At 54.7% G+C, this 25,220-nt stretch overlaps 1 protein-coding gene across 1 annotated transcript in view; it reads left to right on the plus strand.

The window, feature by feature from the left end:
- The window catches only part of DSCAML1 (DS cell adhesion molecule like 1), a 92,840-nt gene that overhangs the window by 203 nt on the left and 67,417 nt on the right, over positions 1-25,220 (plus strand). Inside the window, exons 2-3 of the mRNA XM_062508644.1 lie at positions 7,892-8,209; positions 10,562-10,708. Of these exons, the coding sequence (XP_062364628.1) occupies positions 7,892-8,209; positions 10,562-10,708 (465 nt within the window). The remainder of the gene's footprint in view (positions 1-7,891; positions 8,210-10,561; positions 10,709-25,220) is intronic.

Below are 25,220 nucleotides of genomic sequence, written 5' to 3' on the forward strand. Positions count from 1 at the left end.
TCCTGGGCTGTCGGTGCGCCCTCCCTGGGGTCCCGAGGGTCTCGGTGAGCCCTGTTGGGATCTCGATACGCCTTCCCCGGGGTCCCCGGACGCTCGGTCCAACCTCCCCGGGGTCCCGGGTCTCTCGGTACGCCTTCCTGGGCTGTCGGTGCGCCCTGCCCGTGGCTCCGCCGCTCTCGGTGCCGCGCTCTCTCTGCGCCCTCCCCGAGTGCCCGGGATTGTCGGTGCGCTCTCCCGGAGCGCTCGCCCCGGACGGCGCGGCGCTGCGCGGGGCTCCGTGCGCGGAGCGGGGCCGCTCGGTGCCGGCGCATCCCGGAGCGGCTCCGCGGCCGAGCCCCCGGGGCGGCGGTGGCAGCAGCGGCCGGGACCCCGCACCGACGGCCGCAGCATCCTCCGGTGGGGCCGCGCCGGGACCGAGCGCTCCGCGTCCCCGGAGCGCTTCTCAGCCTGATCCCGCCAGCAGGCGAAAGCCAGCGATGCCTTAAAATTCGCATCCTTCCCCCTAGGAACGCTGTGTGAAGTGTAACCCAACGGCTTGACATCAATCAGATTATAGATAAATCATATATGTGTGGGGGGGATGGGGAGAATCATGGAACAAGCGTGTCAAGGAGACACACGCTGGAAGATTACAGATTAATTTAAAGTTGGGCATTAAGTGGATGCTGCCCACATCCAGAGAGGTGATACTCTAACCGGGTCTCTGCTCTAGATGCAATTAAAAAGAGGCAGGAGCTGCGTGGAGCACAGGCACTTAAATCCCACTGCGTTTGTTACAACAATCGATCCATGTTACATAAAGGAATTGCCCATTTCCGGATCTGCGGGAATTTTTAATTATGTTTCTGTAATAAATTACCTCTTTGCCCACGACCCGACCTGCGGATGCGGTGCTGGAAGCACCCACCTCTTGGAAAATTGTCTACTCGGAGGATGTAAAATGACATTTGCCCTAATTATCGTCTCTGACATTTGAGAACAGCAAGGGGGAAATTTTAGGAAATGAGGAAAGTGAAAGAAAGGGGACGGAGCTGCTTCCTTTCATGAGACCTCTCTTGCTGCCCATTACATTACCCCGTTAGCTGAATGTTAATCCAATGAAAAATATTTACTGGGTTTAATAGGGCACCCTGTCCAGTTGTGCAGTGATGATCAATTATTCCATCAATTATTAATTATGGAATAGCTGCTTTATTCGAGCTGGGGTGAAGCTGCTTTTGGGAGCTTTACCCAAAATCGCTATTGTGCTTCAGATCTGCTGAGCTGAACGTGCCAGCGTCTGCTTTGCTTACATTTGCATTTTTTACTGTGCTAAAAGGAAAAAAACAAACCAGGAAACAAATAACCGTCGAGGATGCCATGATTCCTTTCGACCCCCAATAGTCAAAATAATAAAGAGCTGCACCGGTTTATTGCTTTTTGCATCTTTTCAGCCCCAGCTTCTTGGAAAAGGGATCTCTTCCCACAGAGCTATCTCGTCGGAGAAGAGCAAATTAAAAGCCTCCATTAGCACAACTCCTCGTGGCCTCATTTTACATTTTATTTCTTAAAAAAAAAAAAAAAAAGAGGGAGAGATCTTCAGCATCAAATAGTCCTGGTGATGCGAAGTGTTAATGTGAAGTGGTTCCAGAGAGAGGACAGCAATACAATGGAAGTTTCATTAGAATAGTAGGATAAAAAAAAGAGAATTGCTTAATGCATGATAAACCTTTCAGATACTTAATATTTCTGGGCATCGAAGCACATCCTTTTAACGTGCTCCTGCTGTAGAACAAGAGCTCAAGTAGAAACCGAAAGCAGATGAACATTTGATCCAAGGAACCCCTGAAGTTTAGAAATCCCTTGATGGGCTGTAGCTGCTTATTTCTGCCCCGTTTATAAAATAAACAGAAATAGGTGGTTGGCAAGCGGAGAGTTGAGCAGTGAGATGGTCTGGCAGTGCGAGGGAGAGCAGCCGGGCAGAGGGGAGGCGAGTGGTGTGACGAGGAACGGACTGGTCACAACTGAGAGGCTGGGAGCCAGGGAAGCGTCTCCCTGTGAGATGTTGCTGGATGGCTCTGCCTCCTGATTTATATTGGCATTATATTTACATGATGTTCCCGCGTTGGGCGCAGCGAACGGTGCAGCTCGCGGTTTCTAATCTCTCCCATCTCGGCCCCCCAGTGTGGCACAGCGCTCGTTTGTCTCTGAAATGAAACATGGAAACCTCATTAAATGCACGGAGGAGAAGCCTGCAGTGCTCAGCTCCTCGCCGTGCCTGGCGCTTGTTTATCCTGCCAAAATTTCCCAGCACCAGGAGCCACCATGGCCGCTCGCCCAGAGCCTTTACCTGTGCCTGGCTTTGGGCTGCCCCTGCCTTGGGATGGGGAGCAGATAAAGGCAACCCTGATGTTCCTGGGTGTTTGTCCTCTGCAGGAAGAGGCTGTGCCTGGTGCCAGGGGCGAGTGCCAGGGGTGTGCTGTGGAACATCCCTTCCTGGAGCTGGGGGCTGCCTGGGAGCATGGGGCACGGCTCGGGGCAGTCGTGGCTCCAGCACCTCGGTGTCGGGGTGCCGGGATCTCTGCCCGTGTGGCCCCGTGCTGGGGGGATGGATGGGCAGCGCTCCGTCCTTGTCTGGAGCAGTTGGCGAGCCGAGGGCAAGAACAGAGCTGGAAGTGTTCGTGGCAGGAATTCTGACATGGCAGCACGCGAGGCTGAGCCGTGCCTCGGATGGAGGCACCTCACAGCCAAGCACAGGCACGTTCACAGGTGCCACTTCCATGGTGGGCACGAAGGAGGAAGGCGCTCAGTCATTGCAGTCGTTGCGATGCTGCTGTTTGGGGAGGATGTACGGTGGCAGCTCTGGGTGCAGAGCGTTCCTCGCCTCTGAGATCTCGGTTAGAGCCAGCTCTTGATCTTTACATAATCATAGGCTTGGGAGTCACCCTTTCCCTGCTCGTGGATCCCGCAGAAATATCCCCCAGCGCACGCCGGCTGCGTGTCGCCGCCATCATCCGCCAGCAGAGCTCTACCAAACATTGAGGAATTCCATTTCCAGGCTCGTGCTCCTGCCTGCTCCCAGCTGTGCCTGGCAAGGGCTGCGACAGCTCCTGGGCCTGAGAGGGGAGCAAGCACAGCTTGGAGGGGATGGGGAGGAGGTGAGGACCTGGCACAGCTTGCCCAGAGGTGTTCTGCTGTTGGTGTTGTGCACGGTGGGAATCCTGGTCTCCACCTTGCAAAGCCACCGGGTGGCTTGTGATGCATCTGTAGCCTGGCCTGGCCATTGTGGAGGGAGCCCAAGGCCAGACATGCGTGGCCTCTGGGGTGTCCCCTTGCCCACCCCTCGTGCCCACTCATTTGGCCTCCCTGGGGACACAGTGCTGTCATTCAGCTGGGTAATGTCACCACATGTCCCCTTGGGACCTCAGGAGTTGTGTTCAGCTTGGCCAAAGAATGGAGGTGGGCTCTGGAAGGGGAGGGAGGGGCCCTTGCCTCTGGTCCTTGGGCTCGTTCCTCCCCCCCAGAGCTGAGGGTCCCCGGGCTGAGATGCTCAGGAGGTGAGGCAGAGCTGGGGGATATCCAGCTCTGGATCAGCCCCTCCGTGGATGGTGTGGTGGGACTGGTACCTCTCAGGAGCTGCCACGGGAAGTTCAAGAAGCAGGAATCCAGCCAGGGGGAGCTTTTTTTCCCAGGCAAGGGTTACAGCCTCAGCCTGGGTGCTGTCGTAATTGCTGGAGGTGGTTCAGGCCTTAATTTCCATGCAGATGCATTAAGAAGCAGGTGCTTGGAGCACGTTTGAGCCATGCCCTTACCCAGAGGACCAGAGGCAGGTTCTCCTTTGCTCCCTCTTTGCTTTGTCAGCTCGGGAAGGGCTGTGCTGCTGGAGCCAGAGGGGCTGTGCCACCAAGGTGGGACTCGTATGGCAGCCCAACTGCAGTGCCAGGGCAGGGAAGATGCTGTGGCAGGTACCTGCCATCGCTGCTGCTGTGCTGGCTACCTGCTGCATGCCCCAGGCCCTGCTTGGCATTTCCTGACACATTCCCACCCCTGAGGCTGCTCTCTGAGGGGCTCAGCGTGCGGTTTTAACCCTTTGGGCTGGGACACAGTGAGGAGGTGACATCCCAGGAGGACGTGCTGCTCTCCCAAGCACCTCTGTGCTCTCCTTGGAAGGGTCCAGCCTCGGCCACTTCCCTCCTCATCCCTTCCATGGTGCTTGGAGATTCCACTCCTCGCTCCACCAGCTCCAAGGTCACTCCCTTCCTTAGCACAAAGCTAATGAGGGTGTTCTGGGGATGGGGGCTTGGAGGAAGCTTGCCCTGGGAAAGGCCAGAGGCTGCTCCAGCATTCCGAACGTGCAGGCAGTGTATGATGGAATTACTGTCCTCCCCTCAGCATGGAGGAACACCCAGGACTTGCCACGTACCTGTAATTCCCAGCTCCATGCGTGCCAAGCTTTGGTTCACTTTCTCCTTGAACAGGGCAGGTGTCAAACACCCTTAATGAGGATAATAAATGAGCTGGGAGCTGGCCATTAGCCTGCTGCTCTCCTCAGCATCCCTGCAGCCCAGCCAGGCCTGGGGAAACCCTGGCAGCCCCTCCAGCCCCTTTGGGTAGGGTTTTTCCTGGGTGGGAGCCCTGGCAGATCCTCACCAGCCTTGGAGGAGGGCTGGGGTGGGCACCTGGGTGGTCACACTACCAGGGTCAGGAAGGAGGTCTCAGAAAAGCTGCTGCCAGTGGGGTAATGTGAACCCCAGCCCCGTGCCTGCCCAAGGGATGGCATGAACCCCCTTGAAACACCAATTCTCCAGCATTTTCCCAGCTCTGTCAGGTTTCCACCCAGCTAAAGGATGGTGCTGAGCTCTGAGCCGGCTTTGGGTGGGCTCGGGGCTGGCTGTGTGCTGCCAGCACAGGTGATGGACATGCACAGAGAGCAGGGAAAGCCTCTTACCTCAGGAGCAAGAGCCCTTGGCTGGCACAGAGCCGGTCCTTGTCTGAGACTGCTCCTAAATCTGCTTCTTAGAACAGGATGGGCTCTTCCCCAGCAGGTTTGTGCTGCTGGGAAGGTGATGGCATTGCTGTGCTGCTTGGGCTGCACACACACCTGCACCTCTCCTGGAGATGGTGACAGATCCTGGGGACAGTTTGTGGCCCCTCTCTGGAGCAAGCAGGTGCTTGCAGAATGGCCCGGTGCTTTGCTGTGTCACTGAAGGTGCTGGAGTTTGGGAAGTCCAGCCATCAAGACTAGTAAATATTCTGAAGGGATGATAGCAAAATGACTTGGTTCTCCCAGCTCGAATAGAGATATTAATATTTCAGTACCTCTAGGTTGTAATTTACCACAATTTAGGAAGATTGAGCTCTGATAACTTAAAACACCTGCCTTTCAGAGCCAGCCCCAGAGCCCAGCCCTGTGCTGGGCTCAGTGCAGCTCCCAGCTGGAGCCAGGCTGGGCTCCAGGCTGCATTCCCAGCAGAAACTCTTCCAGCTCAGCTCCCTCAGCCTCGTCTTTTCAGGTTCATGTGAATTAATGCCCTCGATATGTAGGTTAGGGTCAGCACATCTGACCAGATGTGAGCAGTGATTTCTGGTTTAAAAATATTGCTGTGCTATTTCTAAATTTTTAATCTCTCCCAGTGATTTGGAGACGGTTTTATGAAACATGGAATTAGGATGGTGCTCAATGCTAAATGGTAAAGGAGATTATGAGGATTTAACTCTATACGTCTGTCACATAACTATTGCCAATCCCATAACCTCCATTTTCTATTAAAAATCCCTTTCCCCCTTTGACCTGAAAAAGATTTATGGGTAATCTGAATTTCTCTGTTTATGAGGTATTTTTCCACTCCTTACCCCAGCCCCTCACCCGTCCAGCTCTGTACCCTCCTGGTGCTGCCGAGGATGAAGATGTCTCCCTGGCAGGCTCTGGGTGCTCCAGGAGCCTTCTCAAGCTGTGATGTGGAATCTGGGGATAGATCCTGGATGGAGCATAGGGCACAGCCAGATGTCCTTGGTCCAAAGCCAGGCTGAAGGTGCCTTTTGCTGTGCCCTGGCTCCAGCCATCTTCTGCTCAGCTCAGGCTCAGCCACAAATAGCTCTGTGCTGCTCGTGCAGGCTTTGTTTCCCTTCCTCTGCCTGCAAATGTGCTTTTTTTTTTCTCTTTCATGTATTTGGGAGAAGCACCGCACTGCTCGGATGAAGGGAAATGCTGATTCATGACGACAAACCAGCCTGGAGATGTCACAAAATGACATCTGCAGGGCTGAGCAGTGGCCCTGTGGCTCTACAAAGGCTCAGCTGGAGCTTTGCTCCTCTGTCCATCCGTCTTTGGTGCTTGTCAGCCAGGGAGGGAAAAATAAACGGCTTTGTCTCCTTCCACCCATGTGTGGACACAGAGAATTGGTGCATGGGGAGACAAGGAGATGATTTGGTGACCTCTAAATTGGTTGTCTTGTGTGATGGCACAGCTGGACCTCACGATCAGTTCATCCCTTCTGTGGCACAGAGAGGAAACCTGGTCATTTTTGGGGATGACTCTTCCCAGTGCACACAGAGAGCAAGAGTAAGGTGCTGGAAGAGGCACGAGGTTGTACATCCAGCTGGGACGAGGATGGAGAGGACTCTGCTCCGAGCAGTATCAGGTGTCTCAGGGTGTCCCATCTTGAGGCGGCTGAGGACAGTGTGGCTGGGGCTGGTGGCACAACTCCGAGGCAGGACAGGCACCTGGAGAAGCTTGGCATGGAGATGGAGCCGCCATGGCCACTCAACCAGCCCTTCCTCGGGAGCCGAGGCGTGCGGATGAGGCTTTCCTTCTCCCCGTTGCTGCCGTCCCCTCCTCCCCAAGTTAAGGAATCGAGGTCAGGGAGGGTCCCCCGTGGCTCGTTCTGAACGGTGCTGATCTGCTTATTGGCTCTGCGGCACCACGGGCGTGCGCTCAGCCGCAGCTATTAATACACCCGCCGAGGGCCCTTCCCAGATCCCTGTCCTTCCGCCCACTTGGAAAGAGTGCAGCTAAAAAAAGAAAGCGGATCTAAGTGACTGGGGGCCTCCTCATCCTTATTTATAGCCAATTGCACTGGCTTGGGTTGGGAAGGGGGAGCTCATGGTCCTGGAGGGACCTGGAGAGGAGGGAGCACAGGAGTTGGGTGAAGAGGTCCATTCCCGACTTCCCAAGAAGGGAAGTGCTGTTCTCCAGCAGTGAGAGCTGCTCCTGGGCATGCAGGTGGCCACAAGCTCTGCCTGGACTGTGCCCATGATCACACCTCAGTCCTCATTTGGATGGTGCAGGCATGCCTGGGAGAAGCTCAGGCTGAGGACAGAGCCAGTCTGGGCTTCCCTGCCTGCGGCTCTGGGAGAGGGGAGCAGCTCTGATCCCGGTTTTCCAGCCCCTCTCCTGGTTTGGAGGCCATGGTAGGGTGGCAGGGGAGGTCTCTGCCCTGCCTGGCAGAGATGGGCACTGGGTGTGTTGGCACTGCTGTGCTGGGGGGTGCTGGATGGGGCTGCTCTGGACCGGGTGATCACAGGAATGTCGGGGTTGGCAGGAGGAGCAGCGCTGGTGCCTGTGCTTGGCGTGGTGTCCCCAGGGCTCCAGCCCGGCACCCCTGGGGAAGCCTCAGGGGCTGCCCGAGGTGTCCATCCTCGCCTGCAGAGCCCCTGGCTGTCCTGCCGAGGTGCCTGTGATCCCTGATCCGTGCTGGCAGCAGGAGCGCTGGCCTGTGAAGGTGGTCTGTGTGCTTCCAGCCATGCACGGATGCTCCTGCGCTCCCCTGCTCCACTGCACGCAGGGCTCAGGTGGCTGTGCCAGGAGGGTCTCTGTGCCAGGGGGTCTCTGTGCCAGGGGCTCTCTGTGTCATCGGGACTGGAGATCCCTGCAGTGATCCCCCCGCCGTTGTGGCCTCTGCTTTGTCCACAGCACACGCTGAAGATGTTGGAACCAGCCTCTACTTTGTGAACGACTCCCTGCAGCAGGTCACCTTCTCCAGCACAGTGGGGGTGGTGATCCCCTGCCCGGCAGCAGGGTCACCCAGCGCCATCCTTCGGTGGTACCTGGCCACAGGTGACGACATCTACGATGTGCCCCACATCCGGCATGTCCATGCCAATGGGACTTTGCAGCTCTACCCCTTCTCGCCATCAGCCTTCAATAGCTTTATCCACGACAACGACTACTTCTGCACCGCAGAGAACTCGGCTGGCAAAATCAGGAGCCCAAATATCCGTGTTAAAGCAGGTAGGAGTGCTGGGTTTGCACGGGGGGCCGGTGTCTCCCTGCTCTGCTCCATGGGCTGCCAGCTGGCCCAGGGAGTGCAGAACCAGGGCTGCTCTCTTGGGTTCTTGCAAGAGGAATGAGCAGGGAGAAGGGCAGAGTGTTGGGTGGGATGCGCAGCCTGGAGGTCCCCAGATGGTGTGACTGCAGCCTGGTGGCAGGAGAGTTCCTCTCCCTTTGAACAGAAGTTGTCTCACCCAACCACTTACAGAGGCTTTTCCCAGCTGTGGGAGGGGCTGGGCCACATCTGTCCCTGCTGGGGGCCCCTCAGTGTCCCATAGCCCCCTTCCCTTTGTAGCACCCAGCCTCAGCTTGCCAAGGCTTATTAAGAACAAAAAAAAAAAGGAAAAAAAAAAAAGGGGAGGAATATGGCAAAGAGCTGATTCCAAAAGCCATTATAGTAAATTATTGACCAGGCTGAGGAGGGCTAATAGCCCAGGAATGGCTTCATTATGTTACCTATTAAAAGTGGGGCTAGCAGAGAGAACGTGACAGAAGTGACTACAGGGTTTTTTATTTTAATACCTTGTACTGTGGAGTAAATTGGTATTAACCCCCTTCTGCAGAGTGAATTATTTACCAGCACTCTCAGGTTACCTATAAACCACAGCGTGGTGGAGGAGCAGATGGGGTGTAGTAAATGTGGAGCTGCTGCTCTCCTCGTGTGGGCACGGCAGAGTTGGCTCTGCTGGGATCCCACGTGCCCAGAGCTGCCCTGGGATCACAGAGAGGGAATCCTGGCTCTCATCCTCCTCTTCATCCAGGACTGAATGCACCCCTGCTGTTGGGCTGGGAGCTCAGCCTCCCTCTCTGTTAGCGGGAGATGTGGATGTCCAGTGGGGCCAGCAGAATGTCTCCTGTTCCTGGAGCTGCTCTGTCTTTCTGGCAGTGGAAATGGTTGTGGAACATTCCCCAGCTGCTGCTCCCTCCTGGCCATCCCACATCCCAGTCACTCTCCAATGCTTTCTAATGGCAGTGCAGCACAGAGAGCCAATTACAGCTGGAGAAAGCAAGCAATTAAATCAAATTCAGTGGAAACTGAAAATATGAGGGGGGGAAATATCTCGGGAAGTCTTGGGAAAGCTGGTGGTAAGCACATGGAGCAAATTTCACCAGCCAGGGGAGAGGTTTAAGTGTGCTGGTTGTGGCTGTGTGTTGTCCTCCTGGGGGTTATTCCTGCTAGCAGGAAAAGCCTGGAGCACTGGCTGTGGGGCTGGCACAGGTCAGGGATGCAGAGGGGCTGTCCCCAGGGTCTGCTCCCAGCTGGGGTGCTCGTGGTGGCAGGGAGCACTCAGAATGCCCCTCGTGGTCCCTGCTGGCCTTTAAAGCCTGTGAATAAACCTCAGCTCCAGGTGATTAAGGAAGCTTTTGCTGGTTAATCTGCTTTGGCTCTGCAGCCCCTTTCTGTGGCGGCTTCTCCCCCTGCCCTCGTGGCACATCTCGAGCAGGGAGCCCTGAAAGCCCAGGAAATCAGGGTGGAAATGCTGTCACCCTCTCAGTGCTGGCTTGGCTGTGAGAGGTGTGGGATGCACTGCCCACAGGGACTTCCAGCTCAGGGAAAACACCTTCCTTTTGGGGCTGCTGAGAGCTTTGTTGAGCTGCTCCTGCTCTGGCCAGTTGTTAGATGACAAAGTGAATGTGTATTTGTCACGATGGCAATCGTGTCCATGTCCTACGGGGCACAGTTATTGTCACAGTAAGGAGGCAGCTGCCCTCAACTGCATTTTGTACTTAAATTTAAGGAGCTTGTGGTGCCTTTGTTGCTGGGATTGGTTGCATTTCTTTGTCTTGCTGGAGAGGCTGAGGTGGGTCCACCTCACCCAGCAGGTGCTCCTGGAGCATTGCTACTGGTCCAGGGAGCAGCACGGAGCTGTCAAAGGGATGTGCATCTCCCTGAAGAAATAGGGCACATGCTGGGAACATGTGGCACGGCTTGGAAAACTGTCATCTGCTTGCCTTAAATATTCCTGCAGTGGGTTTATGAGGGTCCCAGGCTCTGTGGCACGGGCTGTCTCTCCCAGGATGCATTTTCAGCATCCAGAGGTGAAATGCACATTACAGCTACAAAATGTCACTGGTCCCCACGCTGAGTCTGGCCAGCTCAGGTGACGCTGGGCACCGTGGCAGGTCCCAGCAGCAGGACCTGGACCAGGTGTCCCCAGCAGAGAATCCCTTCCTTCCCCGGGAAGGTGTTTGGGATGGAAGCAGCGTGTGGCTGGGTGGGTTGGTTTGTTTGGGAAACGTGGGATTCTAGCAAAAGGAAGTGTGTTTTCCTCCTGCACTGTCATGCTACCAACCATCTGCTTTCCTCCACAGTTTTCAGGGAACCGTACACCGTTCGGGTGGAGGACCAAAGGTCGATGCGTGGAAACGTGGCTGTTTTCAAGTGCCTCATCCCCTCTTCAGTGCAGGAATATGTTAGCGTTGTATCCTGGGAGAAAGACACCGTTTCTATCATCCCAGGTAGGAGAAGAGCACCTGTTCTCTTGGAAATCTGACCTGTTTTGCCATGTGTGACATTTGCTGTCGTGGAGGGTCTGTTTTTTTGCTTGTTGTCTGTGCCTGTGCTGTCCAGAAAAGGATTTTATTGGTGATTTTTCAGCTCTGGGCTGGAAAGTGCTGCTGATGTGAGCAGAGGTGTGGTGTCCAGGCTCTCCTGGGTGCTCTGGCTGTGTTTCCCCAGGGTGAGGGATGCTCAGTGTAATTTTGGCCGTGCTCATGTCTTGTCCTGGTTTCTGCAGGATGTGTTGGGTACCTGGCACTGGTGCTTGGACCACAGGGACAGCACCTGCCTGTGCTGCCCGTGTCTGACTCCTGCAGTCAGGGCTGGGGTTTGGCTCATCAGGATGATGCTCCAGTCAAAACTCCACCTCTTCTTGTGAATTTTCACAACTGATTCAACCACGGTGGGGAGTAACCTGGTAAAATGCCATAATCTCCCTTTTCCCTGTGATGGAACCTGCTTGGCCTGCCTGTCCCACACCCCTGCCTCGTAGGCTGGGCCGTGTCCCACTCAGAGCTGACTTCCATGCGTGGGGAAGGGGCTGTGGGAGGGACAGCATCGCTCACCCCTGCGCAGGAACTCTGCAGGTCCAGGTGTTTTTCCCCAGGTGTTTCCCCGTGATTTTTTAGCAGGTGTTCCTGCCTGGCTGTGGCAATTTTTGGGCAGAGTGTGGGGACAGCTCCGTGTCCCCGTGTTCGGGGGTGACCTCGTGGCTCCTGCTATTGATGGCAGCGCTGGCTGCCCAGCACAGCGTGTGTAAGCTGGTAGTAAAGCAATCAATAACTGCTTCCCCTAGGGGATCCAGAGGGAATTAAAGGATTTTGCCCAAAGTGAGCGCTCTGCACTTGGTATTTACTCACAGGTCAGAAAGTCTCAGTGCTCCCCCGTGTCTCAGCGCTGCCGTGGGGAGCAGAGGCCACCGCGAGCAGGGCTGGGACTGGCAGGAGGAGCTGAAGGAGCAAAGTGCTTCACCTGCAGGAGAGTAACCTGTTCTCCTGGGGTCTCTGGTGGCTCTTGCTGCTGAGCTGTGCCCCCTGAGCGCAGCCAAGGTGATGACCCAGCACAGCCCACGTGCCTGGAGGTACCTGTGCTGGTGGTACCTGGGCAGACACCCTTTTGGCAGGGAACAGACTGTCACGGTGCCCTTGCCAGCCTTTCTGTGGATGTGGGAGCACGAGGTGGATTTCTGAGTGGTGGGTGGGAACGAGGGGCTCGTGGTGCCCATGCCCTGGGGGCACTGAGGTGCTCGGGGGGGTGCTCCTGATGCATTTTGGGCAATGCAGGTGATGCTCTGCTCACTGTGGGCTGTCCCGAGTGGGACACGAGGTGCATCAGCAGGACGACCTGGGCTGCTGTTTCCTCCGTGGTTTGGGAATCCTTTGGTCTGGGATTCGGGAGGATGGAGCCCGTGTGGCCAGCAGGCTCAGCAGCGGGTTTGCCAACTGAGCATCCGTGCACTCGCGTGATCCTAACCAGACTTGTTCCCAAGTTTGCTGTGGCAGTGGATTTTTTAATATGATGATTTAATTAGGGTGGAACGATTTTAACATTCTAAAGCAATAATTACCCTAAAGACAGAACATATAAATTGTGTTACAGTGCGGAGTCAACACAAGCAAACATGTTTTGCCGTTGGATTACAAATATAGTATCTGCCTGAAGCTTATTTTTTTTTGTTGCTGGTGTGTTAGAGCTAAAACTGGCTTTGCTGTTACCAAAAATATGTTTTTTCCTGACCTCTGCTGAACCTCTGCGTCTGCCCTGATTCTGAGTGAGGAGGATGAGGGGAGGGAATGGGATGGAGGTGAGAAGGGCTGGATGTGGTGCTGAGGCCCCTGTTGATCACAGTGCTGGGTTGTGCCCAGTGAGACCCTGCTGTGCAGAAGGGCAGGGGTGTGCAAGGGCTGCAGCACTTCACCTGAGCTGTGCTCACAGCTCTGCTGTTCTCTGCTGACTCCAGCGTGCCAAACCTGCTGCTTTCCCCAAAACTTTGCTCTAGTGCTCCCTGTGGAAGGCTGGGCATCTTCCCAGCAGCTCGAGGTGCAGCAGGGGAGGAACAGTTCTGACATGCAGAGCAAGGAAAATCTCCATCCAGGCTTCTTGGTGCCACAAAAGCTCTTTTAAAGTGACTGTTGTCATAGTAAATGTCTTCTCCCCAACCAAACCAAAATACCTGCAGCTGAGAAATAGGGGCAGCAAATGTTTCCCCTGGGGCTGCTCTTGTGAACTCAACCTCTCTCTCCTTGTGTGGCTGAGAGGAACCTTCTGTGAGCTTTCTCAGGTTCTAGGAGGAAATTCTTCTCTGGCAGGTTGTCCAGAGCAGCTGAGGCTGCCCCATCCCTGCCAGGGTCCAAGGCCAGCTTGGACAGGGCTTGGAGCAGCCTGGGGCATTGGAAGGTGTTCCTGCCCATGGCAGGGAGAGGACTTTAAGGTTTCTTCCAAGCCAAATTATTCTTTAATTCTATGACACATTTTTTTTTCTTTTTTTTTCTTTTTTTTTTTTTTGTTTGTTTTGTAATTAATTGGGATTACAGGGCTCCCAACCTCTCACATTTTTTCAGCCAAACCTTGTTGCTCTTTTTGGTGGGTGCAGAGCCCTGGTGGTGCCTTGCTGGCAAGAGCCCAGCTGGAGAGCTGCTTCCTCCCTCCCCGGGGTGTGGGTGATGAGTTGTGCTGTTTGGTTAACTTGGCAACACCGTAACATACCCCGAAATCAAAGATAAACTCTTTATGGCAGGTTATCCTACACGTAAATCATCATTAGTGCAGCTCATTTTTGTTTAGTGCCCACCTGACTGTGCTGCTGTGTGTTTAGAAAAGTCAAGGGTTGCAGAGAAATTACAGGGTTTTCAAAAACCCATTTGCCTTGCTGGTGCTCACATCAGAATCAATCTTGCCTCGTGTTCCAGCCTTGCCACAGCCACAGCCCCGCTCCCAGGGTTCTGCTGCTGTGCCTGGGAGGGCAGGAGCTGGCACAGGGCAGGGCCTGGGGGGGACAGTCACACCTCGAACTCAGCTGCTCCTGGTGTATCTTGGTGGTATCTGGTGGCATCTTGAGGAGCTGGATGGAGCACAGCTGAGCAGAGAGTTTTACACACCCTTCGCCCCTTTGCCGTGGAGTGAGAGTGAGAAAATCCTGCTGCAAGATGCTTTAAGAACTCAATGCTGTAAACAGCTTTTCTTTCATTATTTTGTGTTTATTTCGTGTGGCAGTGGTGGCAGTGTGGAGCCCAGGTGTGTAGGCATTCCTGGGGTGCCTGTCCAGCTGCAGTTTGCAAAAACAACACGGGGAGCTACTCGTGACATCACAGAGTGGGGTTTGAGCAATTCCAGCCCCTCCTCAGCTTTGCAAGGCGTTCATTTGGGCACTGCTTGGCTTTTGCAGCCCTCTGAGCACACACGTGCCCGTGGACTCACACCCAAACCATGCCACAGGGATGTCAGTGTGTCCAGCTTTGCCTTGCTGGGCACAAATGTCACCTTCCCAGGCTGTGCCAGTGGGGCAAACAGCACTGGGGCTGGAGAGGGCAGTGGGATTTGGAGGCTGTGAGTGTTACCAGCCTGGCAAACCCAGGGCTGAGCTGTTATTTGCTGCTTCAGTGTTGTGTACTTGATAGGCTGTGTTGGAAAAAATCTAAATAGAGCACTTGTCAAGGTACCAGCGTTTCTAAGGGTGCTGCCTTTGTCACCAGCCTAATACAAATCCTCTGAGGGCTGTGCAGATGAGGATGTACTTAGTCACTGGTTATCCACAAAGCCTTTTCTCTGGAAAGCAAAACGTAAACCTTGCCAGAAGGAAGGAGCTGAAAAAAAAAAAAAAAAAGAGTTCTGTTAAGTTTTAGAGGTGTTTTTGAGTGTGTTGTGGGCTGAGCCTTTAAGGAGTTTCCAAAATATCTCTGCCTGAATTAATCTGTTTGTGGTGCTGCAGCTGTGAGCTTCACTTGACCTATGTGACCCTTTCCATCCCATCCTCAGATGTCCCCAAGGCTGGTTCTGGGGTCCTTAAACTCCTCTCAGCAGCTCTTTAGTGGTGTGTGCAATGAAAAGGCTGCAGCTTCCTCGTGGTTCTGTGTGTTCAGTCCCCCCAAAAAATGCTCACTGTCCACTGCTACATTTGTTTTTTTTCTCTGAAACTGCAGAAGTGGAACTGCACACAAATCCCACTGTAATCCATCCCAGGACGTGGTGAGTCCAGGGATGAGACAGAGATTTCTGGGTTTTCTGGGATTTCTGGGATTTCTGGGCACAGCAATCCCCTCTGGGTGGGTGCTGCGTGCCAAGGGGCACGGGGGGGGATGATCCAGGGGGCACAAGAGCTGGAATTTGATAATTCTGCATTGTTTTTGTGTCAATGGGCTCATTCTGGGGGACATCAGGCTCCTGTTCCTGGGAGAAAGCTGGAAGCTGGGACAGAATAAACACGGCGAGGCGAGAGGGTGCCCTTGTTCATGTGCTTGGCATGGTGGTGAGGTCTGGGGCAGAGAGGACTCGCTGAAGGTCGGTGTTTTGGGTTGGTTTGGCCCGAATGTGGGATGGAAGCTGTGAGCTGGAGCATGGAGCACGAGGACACCCCGCTGCCATGTCCCTGCTGTCCCCTGTGGCTGAGCTGCTCCCAGAGAAGAGGGACCCGGCTGGTGCAGGGAGAAATGCCCCACGCAGGCACTGCAAGAGGGAGCACTGGGCGCAAGGCTTGGCCTTTTCACTTGCATTTTGTCACTCGTGCCCGGGCCGGGCAGAGCTGCAGCTCGGAGCCACCTGATGTGATGGGAGCGAGCAGAGTCCTGTCCTTCCCTGGCTGCAGGTGCTGCAAAACCTTTTCCCCTGTCGGCCTCGAGATCTCCAAAGGTGTCCCGGCTTCTCCCCCACCCCTTGCCACCCTCTCTGGCTTCGACATGTGCCCAGACCTGTTACAGAGGGAAGTAGCTCCAGGCGTTATTCTCACCAAGTGGGGTGAGATTCTGTCTGAAATCATTTCATCCTTCCCCAGAGACTTGGCGTGAATTTTATCTAATCGCCATGGCAACAGATAAAAAAAGGTGTGAGCACATCTCCTTTTGCTGTGATAATTCAGATTTATATATTCAGATCAGATTGGAGTTAGAGATTTTAAAAGGAGCAGATGCAGCAGAAGGTGTGACTGCAAATAATGTGGCGAGAACGTTTGATGATCCTGCCCTTTAAGAGGGGAGAGCGCTTTCCCGCAGGTTTTTTTGGAATATAATTATTCCATCAAATCCACTTTAACAAGGACTCATTATAGCCCTGATAATGCAGAGTCACGTTGGAGACAATCTCCACACGCATGCACACACGGCACACGCAGGGACCACAACAAGTAAACAGCAGCCTGTGAACAGCCCGGGCGCTGCCAGAGCTGAGGTGGCCGCCCCATCCCCCTGTCACCTCCTGGTGCACTGGTTCCACAGGCTCCCAGCCTTCCCCAGCCCCGCAGCAGGACCCAAGTGGGGATTTGGTGACTCCGAGCTCGGGCTGTCCCAAACCGAAGCTGTCGGCAGCTTTTGCTGTGCTGTGGCAGCGTCTGCGGGAAAGGGAAGCTTTGGCTGAGAGCAGAGAAAGGGATCACAGAATCACGGGATGGTTTGGGCTAGAAGTGACCTCAGACCATCTCATCCCACCTCTGTCATGGCCAGGGACACCTTCCACTATGCCAGGTGGCTCCAAGCCCATCCATCCTGGCCTTGCACACTGCCAGGGATCCAGGGGCAGCCACAGCTGCTCTGGGCACCCTGTGCCAGCGCCATCCTTTAGTGCCTCTCCAGCCACCCTGAGGAGCATAGGGAAGGGATGAACAGTGAGTAGAGAGGGTGGAGTGGGTGCCTGAGGGTCTGGAGGTCCCACAGGAGGCAGGTGGGTTGTAAATCTCTTCCTGGAGTGCAGAGAGCAGGAGGAGGAAGAGATCAGCTGGAGGGGATGTGTGGAAGCTCTCCTGAGTCCCAGGGTGACCCCACATCCTTCCACTCACACTGAATGGCACATTGAGGTTCCTCAGGCAATGGCCAGGAAGTTGGGGACAAGAGGGAATTCTGGAGCACCCCACTGGTGGCATGGGGAGAAGGGGAGTGATGTGGGCAGGAGAGGGTTGGGACTGATGAGCCTTAGAGGTGTCTGGGCTTCCCTGGAGTCACTCGGGGACTCTCGGAGTGTGCCCCACACATCCCTGTGAGAGGATTCAGTGCTCTGCACCAGCCCCCAGAGAAGGCTGATGGGCACAACTCACAGCAGAGCTGAGCTCTGTAATGAAACCTGGTGCCTCACGTGCCTCATGCACCTTGCTGAGCCCAGCACCCTCCTGCCTGTCCCCAGAACCGAGCCTGGAGCATCCCGGTCCCTGCTGAATCACAAGGGCCGCACTCTCTTCTCCCTGGCCACAGGGCACTTGCTAAATTGGAATGTTTCTGTGCATTTTAAAGACCTTCCTGCTGGCCAAGAGCTGAAATCCTCTGGGATGGGAGTTTCTGTAAGGCACTGGAGCAGCTCAGGCTGAAGCTGTGATCAGCACTCCATGTATTGGGCAGGACGTGGGTGCTGGGCACAGGGGACTGGGGGAGTCTCTATGGGGGTGAAACCCATGATTAGCCATGGGCCACCTCACCTGAGGGGGTCTTGGGAGTGACCCCTGTGCCCGGAGCACTCCGCTACCAGCCTGATGGGCATGGAATGCTCCAAAATCCACTTGAAAATTCCAGAACAGGATAGAAACACAGAATATGCTGAGCTGGAAGGGACCCACCGAAATCCAGCTCATTGCCCTGCACAGGTCGGCCCTGACAATCATCCCAGCAAAATGCCAGAGCCAGCTCTGAGAAATGGGTTTGCAGGCATGAGCAGGTTCTCCACCCAGCCCCAATCCTTGTCCTGTTATACTTCTGTTTAAATGTCATCTACGAGAGAGGAGCCGCTGCTGGTTCCTGTCCTGCTGCCCCAGGTCTCCCCCGGGAGCAGAGCCTGCCCGGGCAGTAATTGCTACAGCAAAGCCAAGCGATGTGAGAGCTGTCCAGGTCAAACCTCTTCCCAAACCACATGTTTGTGTGAGCCTGAGCCTCCTGCCCCTGGGGCTGCGCCCGGGCTGTGAGGGAGAGGAGCTGCAGCAGAACTGAAGTCACCACATCTTGTGCTGTGCTTGGCCAGCTCATCCCGAGCGGGGCTGGGGGCTCGTGGACAGGGGTGGGGGTGGTGTGGGTGTGCATCTTCCTCCCCCTCCTCCCCGTGCACCCGCGCACATCCCCAGATGCAGAAACAATCACGGTCATTATTCCTGCCATGGTGACAGTGACAGTGGCAGAGATGCCAGCTTCCTCACACAGACGGCTTTATTTCATCTCCTCTGTTTTTCAAAGCCTCTTTCATTTTGTATGAGGAGACAGATGTGAAGGGCTGCAGGCTGATAAATTCTGCTGTCTTATGAAAAGAGAGGGTGGGTTTTTGTTGTGGTTGCTGCTTTTCCTTCCCCCCTCCCCAGCTCCCTCCCAGTCATCTCTTGCTGCTGAGGGTGCTCCCTGCTCTGGGCACAGGATGCTGGCTGGTGGTCACCTCTCTGGGACAGACAGGGCTGAGTCCCCAGGGCTGGTTTTGGGGCCACAACCTGGGGCTGTGGTGATGGGCACCTGGTTGGAAAAAAAAAACAAGCCCTTGGTTGGAAGGAAAGGAGCTCAGTGGTGCAGGTACCTCCCAAAACACCCCACCCATCGGGTGGGGACGAGCTGCTCCTGGCTGTGGAGCCAGGGCTAAGCCTTCCCAGAGGGCACGACCCAAATCCTCGTCCTTCATGCAGCAGCAGGGTTGTGAGGTCAGGGATGGGCTGCTGTGGTCTGTGCCAGTGAGAGGCAGCTGTGGGATGGAGAGGAAGCAGCCAGCACTCCTTTGTGGGGCTGTTGGAAGTCTCTGCTCTGTTCCTCTGCCTTCCTGCTTGGAGCAGTGTGGCTCCAGTGGCCAGTGGAACGTGCCCTGTGTGGCACCAGGGGTCCCAGTGCAGCCCCCCTTCCCCCCCTCCTGCTCTGCTGACGATAGTTCAAGTTTAAAAATAAATTGCTCCATCTTTAATTGCGGTTTAAATAACTGCTTCATTTTTATTTAAATGTGGCTCTGCAAGGCTTGGAGAACAATTAGGAGAAAATACAGGGCATTGCTCTGGTGCATGTGTTCAAGCATATAATTAATTTTTTTTATTATACTGATGTTTGCCGAATCTGGAAAAAGATCTTATTGTTCCTCTTGATTCAGTCACGCAGAGGATCTACAAATACACCAGCCATTTCAGGACTCCATTTCATCAGCCGTGGAGCCCTGGAGCTGACACGTTCAGGGGAGGCTGCTCGGGTCCCTGCCCTTGGCGGTGACACGGACACACCCCAGACCCCACACCCCAGACCCCTGCGGGGTCTGCAGCCCTAAGGAGGGGTGGGCTGCTCTGGGTCTGGTGTCTGCAGGGCCTGCCCAGTGCCAGGCTGCTGGGCACAGCCCGGGCTGGGGCTGCTGGATGTGCCCTCAGCCCCTTCTGAAGGATTTTGGTGCTGCTTCAGAGCCCAGAGCCCATCCCGGGGGCTCACCCAATGAGGGTTTGTGCTTTTTGTCAATGAGTGTTGTTCACTCCAACCCATGGCTGGGGATGTGGAGTGAAACCTCTGCAAGGCTCGGCCTGACCCAGGGTCCTCTCAGAATCGAGCTGGCCATTCAGGACTCTAAATCTTATTCAGAGTCGATAGGGATTAAGTTCCCAAGTGCCCGACATTGCTAAAGTGCTTCTCCAAGTGCTGGGAGGAAGCTGTATGTGATCTGGCGGGCTCTGAGCTTATCAGTCAAAGGTGCTTTGCTCGGTGACAGAAGCCACTTGTGGTAAACAAGCTGCTGGCCCTTTGGACCCCTGACAATCTTTTAACCATTTATTAAAGTGCCTATGAGCTCTTCTTGGAAATGAAATCTTAATAGCGAGCGTGGCAGAGATTTTTCACAGATGGCAGCACTGCCAAAAGCAGGCATTCAAGAAAACATTCATCAAAAACATTCATTTCTTTCAAAAAGAAATTGACGTTTATAGCGTAGACAAATTTGGGACTCATTTGCTTTGCCTTTCAGTTTCAGGATTTTTAGAGGTCACGTTTTTCTGCACCTTCGAGGGTTAGAAACTGGTGTTATTTTTAACTGGAAACTGAAATTCTCGTGTAACATGTCACCAGGAAATGGGGCATGTGGAGAGGATGGGGTATGGCAGCACCTGTATGGCGCTGGGGGATCTGCAGGGGATCACAGAATTGTGGAATATTCTGATCTGGAAGGACCCACAAGGACCATCAAAGTCCTGGTCATGCACAGACACCCCAACAATCCCACCCTGTGCCTGGGAGCGTTGTCCAAACACCCCTGGAGCTGTGGCAGCCTTGGGGCTGTGACTACCCTCCCCTGGCTGTGCTCCAGGGGCTCCAGGCTCTGCCCTGACTCCTGACCTCTGGATTTTTTGCATGCAGAGCTTCCCCGGGGTGGGATGGTGCCCTGCTGGCTCTCCTGGTGATGGAGAGGATGGCAGGGCCCAGTGGGAGCTGCATTCCCGTGGTGAGGCAGGGAGCTTCCACATGCCCTGGAGAGCATCTCTGGACCCCACCCCACCCTCACCCTTCTGCCAGGCGAGGCTGGGAAGGACCGGTGTGCCCTCCCTCCTTAAAAAGCCAGAAATTCCCCTAAGAGGGAGCAATTCATTCGCAGCTCATCTCCATTTCATCTGAAGGCTGCACCACGCTGGGTTTCAGCCTTGTTATGTTTTCTCTTGAGCAATACCTTTTATTTCTGCAGTGCTTAATATTCCTTTCCAGAGCCTCCATTGCCTGTTCTGGGTCTTTCCACTGAAAGCAGCTTTAAAACTATAATTTTTCGTGGCTGAGCATGTCACAACCAGCTGGGTCCTCTTTGCTTGAGTGCTGTCGCCCCTCCCCAATCCTCCCGTGCCTGCTCTTCCCTCCGTGCCAGGCATCCCTAGTGAGGGGTACCCTTCACAGGCAGACTCAGCTTGAGAAGTGGTTTCTCCTGCCCATGCCAGCCTGGTACTTGCAGCTTGGCACTGTGGAGGGTTGCAAATGCTGTCACAGGGCTGGGGAAGCAAATGGTGGTGAAGGCACAGAGATCATCCCTGTGCTGGTCAAGGGGATGGGTGGGATGTGTTTCCCCATCCCTGGGGAGTTTTGGCAGCGGCTGAGATGAAAACTCCGTGCTGGTCATGGCTTTGCATTCCCCAGACCCTTCTCCAGCCCCTACTGATGCCTTGGAGCTGCTTCTCCCCATAGACCATCTCTCCTTTGCAGCGGGGAGGAGCAGCGTGCTGCAGGAGCCGTGGCCAGCTCGGGAGATGTCCCCCTGTGTCATCCGTCGTCCCTGTGACCCGCAGCCCGTGTGCTGAGCCTGCAGCCCAGCCCTGTGAGCTCGGGGTGCCGGAGCCTGGCGCTGCAGCCGCGTTTGGCGCTGCGGTTTCGCAGCCGCCTCCCAAGCGCTGTGAGGAGCAGCGCTGATGTTTCTACAGCTTATTTCACACTCCTGCGGATCCCAGGAGCAAAGCTGTGCCACAGTGCCAGCGCTCACAGGCTGCGGGGTTTGGGTAGCACCCCCTGGACGAGGGCTGGCTATCAGGTGCCCGGCTTTGGGTGCCTGGCTGGGATTTCCCGCTGCCAGGCAGGGTTGAAGCCATGCTGCTCCATCAGGGAGGTGTTGCTGCCTTCCCCAGGTGAACTCTGTCTGCACCTTGGACCACTTCCATGTGCTTAGCAGCGCTCCCTGCACTCGGCTGTTGTATCATCGACCCGACATCCTGGCACGTCCCGCTGTTTAACCAGGAGCTATGGCTATTGCATACACTGGATGTACAACACGCGCCCGGCGGTGTCAAGAATTAACTTCATAATCATCTCCGTGATCTTTCTTGGCAGAGCTCTGGCATAACCTGTCGTGTCTTATCTGGGAATTGCCTGTGAGTTATCGTTAACTCCGGCCTGGCTCTCTGGGTGAGCCAGGTTTTGGCTCTTCAGTGCTCTGGGTGCTCAGGGCTCTGACCCCAGTTTGCAGCTGCGTAACCACAGCTGGAAATGTGGTGTGGGATCTCCTGCCTGAGGCTGGGGAAGGGCAGGGTATGGACCACACTCCTGTGTGCCCCCACTGAGCATTGTTTCTGCACCTCAGCTCTGCAGATCTGCTGGTCTCATTTCCTGAAGCTGTTAAAAAGCACACGTGTTTCTCTTTCCTGCAGAGTTCTTTGGAGATTACATTTTTGTTTTAGTCAAGAGCAGATTTAACCAAATGCCCATCTTGCAATGCCAGCTCCTATGAAATAGGAATGGCTGAGTTCCTTCTTTATTTATCCATATATACACCGTGCCCGAAACAAGCTAAAAATGATGGATTGTGCTTAATGCTGCTGCGTGATGGAGATAAGACCGTAATTATTTGTTTGGGCAGCTTAAATCAACACCAAAAGCCTGATGGAAAACAAAGTGATAATTTCAATCTCTTTGTGTGGGTCTCGTGGGCTGTGTGACCAAGCATGAAGTTGCAGCAGGGGCTGTGTGAGTTTTGCATGGGTGCGTGGTTAAAGCAGGTCATTGTGGTGTCACGCTTCACGTGCCACCCTCCAAGCGTGCCAGGGCTGTACCAGGGGACAGACACGCTCTGGGATCCTTTCTGGCAGGGTTTAGCACCTCTGTGCAGCCTCAGTTTTGGCAGTTTGCTCTTATTAGGAGTGTTATTTGTGCTGCAGGTAGGAGTAGAGCTCATCCTGCCCGTTCCAGAGCAGGGTCTGGATCACCCTCAAAAGCCCAGGCTGCCCTGCCTTGTTAGGAGAGAAGATGGGTGGGTTGAGCTCCAGCTGCACCTGAACCCATGGCAGGAGCTGTAAATTTTTACGTTCATTATGTTTGTTTTGCTCGGGTTTAATTAACTGATCGATGAAAGCCTATCGAGCCCTGACCTCTCCTGCAGCTGCAGTAAATCAGCTCTGGCCATGCTGGCATGGGATTTGTACATGGTCCCAGCTCTTGAGTTGTGCTGTCCCATCCTCAGAGCTGCCATGGCCTGGGTGAGGACCAGCACAGTCCAGTAGGACACCTTCTACCATCCCAGGGTGCTCCAAGCCCATCCGACCTGGCCTTGGACACTCCCAGGGATGAGGCAGCCACAGCTTCTCTGGGCACCCTGTGCCAGGGCCTTCCCACCCTCACAGGGAAGGATTTCTTCTGTCTCTTTTGGTTTCCTGGTGACCCTGGGGATGCAACATTTCCTTGGAAGGGAGATTTGGAAGCCCCAGCCTCAGTTCTGTTCTGTTCTGCCAAGTCTTGCCTCTCCAGCTTCCGCACACTCATGTTCAGCTCGTTCTTTTTTGATCCTCTTGGTTCAAATGCCCTCCAAGGGAGCTGAGCCAAGCTCAGCAAGGATGCTACCAGTGCTCCAAGGGGTTATCCATGGTGGTTTCCAGTTGGAAGTGGGAGGCAGTGGGATCCTGAGACACATCCCTGTCATTAGACCCCCTCCTCACCACAGTCCCTCTGCCAGGGCCACCTCAGCCTGCCCTGCACCCTCAGCTCTGTCCCTTGGGGCTTTCCTTCCCCACTAAATCCAGGGATTCAGCACCCATGCCCTGAGCCTTTCTCCTCTTTCAGAAATATTTTGTCAAAATCTGGAAAAATTGAACTATTTTGTCCTTAGAGTTACTTCCTTTTGATCCCAGCTCTCATTATAATAACTTTTCCTGAAGAATAGAGAGAGACAGTGAGGGTCAGATCAGAGGGTCTGTGCCGGATCACTGAAGAGGAGGAAGAGCTTTTGCATCTTGCCTTACCTCCATGTATTTATATTTCAGTGTAAAGGGGGAAAAAATGCACGTATTATCGAATGATGCACTTTTTTATCTTCTTTATGGCTTCTAATGCTATAGCTGGTTTTTTCAAACCACTAAAAGCATAAGCATTAAAGCAATTTTCCAGAGTAATATAGCAAGAGGTCTGCAGCAGCTCTGCAACATTTGATAATAGTTGCCATCTTCAGCTGAAGATAATGATGTTAACAAATGTAATGGGAGTAATGAGTGGAGATTCAAAAAAGCAGCTTTTGTTTAATTTTTTTGTAATGCAAATGAGTTGGGGAATAAAGAAGGAGAGCAGAAAATAATGAAAACTTCATTGGAAATGAGTCTTAATCCTTGCAACCGAGTGTTGGAGGGTAGGAGAGGGATAGAAGTTGTGGATCCTCTTCCCAGGAAGTGTTGGAGCAACCTGGTCTGGTGGAAGGTATCCCTGCCCATGGCAGGGGGTGGAACTGGATGATTTTTGAGGCTCTTTCTAACCCAAACCACTCCCTGAATCTCTGGGGGTGGCTGGGCTCTGTGTCAGAGTGGAATAAAGTGCAATTTGCTGTCCTGGCAGGGCTGGCTCAGGAGCTCAGCTGCGCGCCAGGCTTTGCTCCTCTCTGACCTCTGGCACATGGATAGGGCTGCCCAGGGAGGTGGTGGAGTCCCCATCCCTGGAGGTGTCCAAGCACGGGCTGGATGGGGCACTAAGTGGGTGACAAGGATCGGGCACAGGTTGGATTCGATGATCTCAGAGGGCTTTTCCAGCTCAGTGATCCTGGGATTCTGTGACTCCACAGCCCAGCCCCTCACAGCCTGGTGGTTTCTCCTGGCTCAGCTGCTTTCAAGCAAAGCAAAACTCCCTTCCTCTCGCTCCTGGGAGGCTGGAAACCCTCTGCTTTCTGCTCCTGCAGCACCTTCCACTTTAGAGTGATGTCAGCCGAGTTCAACCTTGTGACAGCCCAGCGACTCCCTCTCCCCCTCAGAACAAGTGAATTTGCTTTATTTAGATTGTCTCCCAGCCCAAGTGATAGGTATGAGGCTGGCAAATGAGCATCCTTGTGATGAGGACTGGCACTTATGCATGTGCAGAAGATTCAGGTCTGTCAGCTTGTGTCAGCTCGCCTTCTACGGAGTGTTTAATCTCCTCACCCTTGGCCAAGAAATGCATTAAGAGATCTGCAGAGAGTGGGAGCTCGGCGAGGGGGGGATGCTGCTGCCTGCCCCGCTCCTGGAGCGCCCCGGAGCGATGGGATGAGGGCAGCGGGAGGAGCACCAGTCAAACCAGCCTGCGGGAAGAGCTGTGGGCAGCTGGAAACTGGTGGGGGGAGAGGAGGAAACACCTCTTCTTCCTCCTCTCGGGGTGTTTTTAGGGGTGCGAGTGGGGTGCTGGAAGGCGGTGCTGGGAGCAGGGGCTGACCCGGTGCCTGCGCTCAGGCGGTGCCGCGGCGCTGGAGCCCGAGCTGGCCCGTGCTGCAGGGGAGCAGATGGTGGTCACGGCTGCGTGAATGTCCTTGGGCACGGGGAGCAGCGTCCCCGGCCCGGGGGAGGGGGGGACGGCGTCTGTCCCCTCTCCGCTGCCGCAGCTGCGGGGCTGGAGCCGGCATCGCCCCGGCTGCCGCGGCCAGCGGAGCTTG

The sequence above is a fragment of the Cinclus cinclus genome, chromosome 25 (assembly GCF_963662255.1).
Source record: "Cinclus cinclus chromosome 25, bCinCin1.1, whole genome shotgun sequence".
In the NCBI taxonomy this organism is placed as follows: Eukaryota; Metazoa; Chordata; class Aves; order Passeriformes; family Cinclidae; genus Cinclus; species Cinclus cinclus.